This window comes from Phaethon lepturus, unplaced genomic scaffold, assembly GCF_000687285.1.
Source record: "Phaethon lepturus isolate BGI_N335 unplaced genomic scaffold, ASM68728v1 scaffold15286, whole genome shotgun sequence".
NCBI classification, from domain to species: domain Eukaryota; kingdom Metazoa; phylum Chordata; class Aves; order Phaethontiformes; family Phaethontidae; genus Phaethon; species Phaethon lepturus.
In genome coordinates, this window is record NW_010545686.1 from 10,494 (window position 1) to 12,879 (window position 2,386).

The 2,386-nt window shown below is 46.4% G+C and overlaps 1 protein-coding gene across 1 annotated transcript; it reads right to left on the minus strand.

The window, feature by feature from the left end:
* Nucleotides 1-629: 629 nt before the first annotated feature.
* Nucleotides 630-1,520, minus strand: LOC104615047 (ankyrin repeat domain-containing protein 9-like). Its single transcript, XM_010289039.1, has one exon. It carries the CDS (start codon nucleotides 1,518-1,520, stop codon nucleotides 630-632), a length of 891 nt encoding a protein of 296 aa, XP_010287341.1.
* Between the last annotated feature and the right edge of the window lie 866 nt (nucleotides 1,521-2,386).

The following is a 2,386-nucleotide window of genomic DNA, read 5'->3' on the forward strand; positions in this document are numbered from 1 at the left end:
TCTCTCCCCCACACCAGGAATGCACGCTCACTGCCCCTCTCTGAACTCATGCCCTCCACGCTGTCACCTGCTGAAAAGTAACTCAGTAGAGTCAGGTACCCTGCAGGGCTGCCTCTATGTCCCTGCAGCATCAGTCACGGTCTTTTTTGGTTATTACTAGATGATGCAGGATCGTTTTTAGAAAGGAAACCTGACGTTTGAACCCTGTTGGTATAGGATAGTATTTCACCCAGCTCTAGCAGAACACAGTCCCATAGTTACACCATTTGAAAATCCCACTGGGCACATAGTTCCTTTTTACCCAGGTACATTACACAGGATACAGTTATGGTATTGGGGATTCAGATACATTGATACCAGCTGACAACTAAGAAACCAAACATAACACAGTCTCAACTACAGTTAACCCTTCACATGCACAACAAAACAGAAAACAAGGAAGGCTTTTGCCTTTAAAAGTGCCGTGCCTGCAATCAATTAGAAAAGACATTTAAAACCTTGTCACAAAATACTGGATTTTCCAGCATAGCCTAACAGGTTAAGTACTAAAATCACACTAAAATGCAGAGGGTGGTGGATGACCAGCTCCCCTAAGTTGCCTTTGAAAATCCAAAACCCAGCGAATAAAGTCAAGGAAAAACATTTACCACATTTTTTGTTGGTAGCTTTTTGCCATAGGATGGTAAGGGCTTTAGTGCCTGAGGTATAGGTAGTTCCTGGATGCTTTTAGGGAAGTGGGAGGGGGGAAGAGTCTGGAGAATAGTTTGCATAGCTTGCAGATATAAAGAAGCAGGTGTGTTCCCCACCAGGCTGTTGAATTTGTCTTCCCCCAGCAAAGCTGTCCAGTGGTCTGGATGCTCCTGCAGAACTTTCCGCATCTTAAACTGTGGGTTGGGCATGAAGAGCAAGAGGTAGTCGAGGCAGAGCTTTTTCGATGCCACATTGACTTTGGAGTCCCACATCTGCTCCAGGATGACGTCCAGCGGTGTAAGCCCTTTACTGTCCTCTATCCTGGGAGAAGCTCCATTTCCGAGGAGGATGAGGACCGTCTCTGACCTCAGCAGTTCGCAGGCAAGGTGCAGGGGTGTTTTCCCATCTTCCAGATGAAAGCAGCCAGTCCTATTGATGTAGGAGCTCAAGCTTGGGAGCTTGTGTGCAATTTTGATGATCAGCCCCAAGATATCTCTCCTGTCATATGTGACCGCCATGGCCAAGTGAGGAGCAGAGGACGGGCAATAGCAGAAGTGTTCCCCAGGCACCTTGAGAGCCTCCTCTGGAAAATGAGACAGCAGATACTGAGCATAAGGCAGGTGGTTATGCACCACTGCATAGAGAAGGGCTTCTGAAGGTGAGTAGGTTCTTAGGCTGGCATTTTCCTCCCAGTAAAAATACTCCATAGTTCTCATGTCTTCTAGCATCCACACAGGCTTGTGATCTCTCACAGCCTGGTAGAACATATAGGATAAGAACTTGCAGTGCCTGCTCTGATCATCCTGCGGGCTGGCCTGGTTACTGGCCATGGCTCAGCAAATAAAGAGCAGCTCCACGTAAAATCACTCCAGACAGTAAGATCTGTGCACTTGGAATGCAGATCCCGATGCTGCTGCAACCTTCAGGCTGTCATTGCTGCCTGGACTGCACTAGCTGGAATGCATGGGCTGATCATCTCCACCCATTCATTGTTTTTCCCCTCACTGCAGTGGTTTTGTTTAGGTAAGCACAATCCCACAGGCTGAGTTAACCCATGCCATGCAAGCAGATGGTTAGTAAGTACATCCCGCTCTGCGCGTGGCACAGGTTACTGGAACACTGTCAGGCTGCGAGTGATTTTATGCACACACAGCTAGAGAGAAGAGAGGGAGAGACTAAAATTAGCTGGAGAGGTGAGGCGGCTTTCTGTCTGCATTTCGTGTCTAACCAAATCAGCTCATGCACTGCAGTAAGTGCAACAGCAATATTTGTCTATTTTTTGTGTCACACACACACACACACATTCATCATTATATAGTAAAAAATATGTAGCAGTGTAAAATGCTCCTCAGCTGATAATACGCATGATTATATGCTCGGGAAAACAAGGGGTTGGTAGCCATAGCATTAGGAAGGGATCCCTATTTTATAAATAATGGTATGGCTAGCCACTTAGCAGACACTGATGTTAATGGATTGTCTATAAGGCATTAACGATGTTTAAGATCCCAACATTAATCTCTGCAGAGAAAAAGAGTCGAATGGGACGTGGAGTAACCATGCCCAGAGCCATAAAGCATATCACTCGGTTTAAACACCTGCCTTTGTTCAGCAAGGAAATATCTGAAGTGCCTCTCTGTTGCACAGCAGGTACATAAACGAAAGGTTAATGGCCAAACACCACTGGTGGATGGAG

Coding starts and splice junctions, on each gene's coding strand:
- LOC104615047 (XM_010289039.1), bottom strand. CDS start 1,520: ATGGCCAGTAACCAGGCCAGCCCGCAGGATGATCAGAGCAGGCACTGC.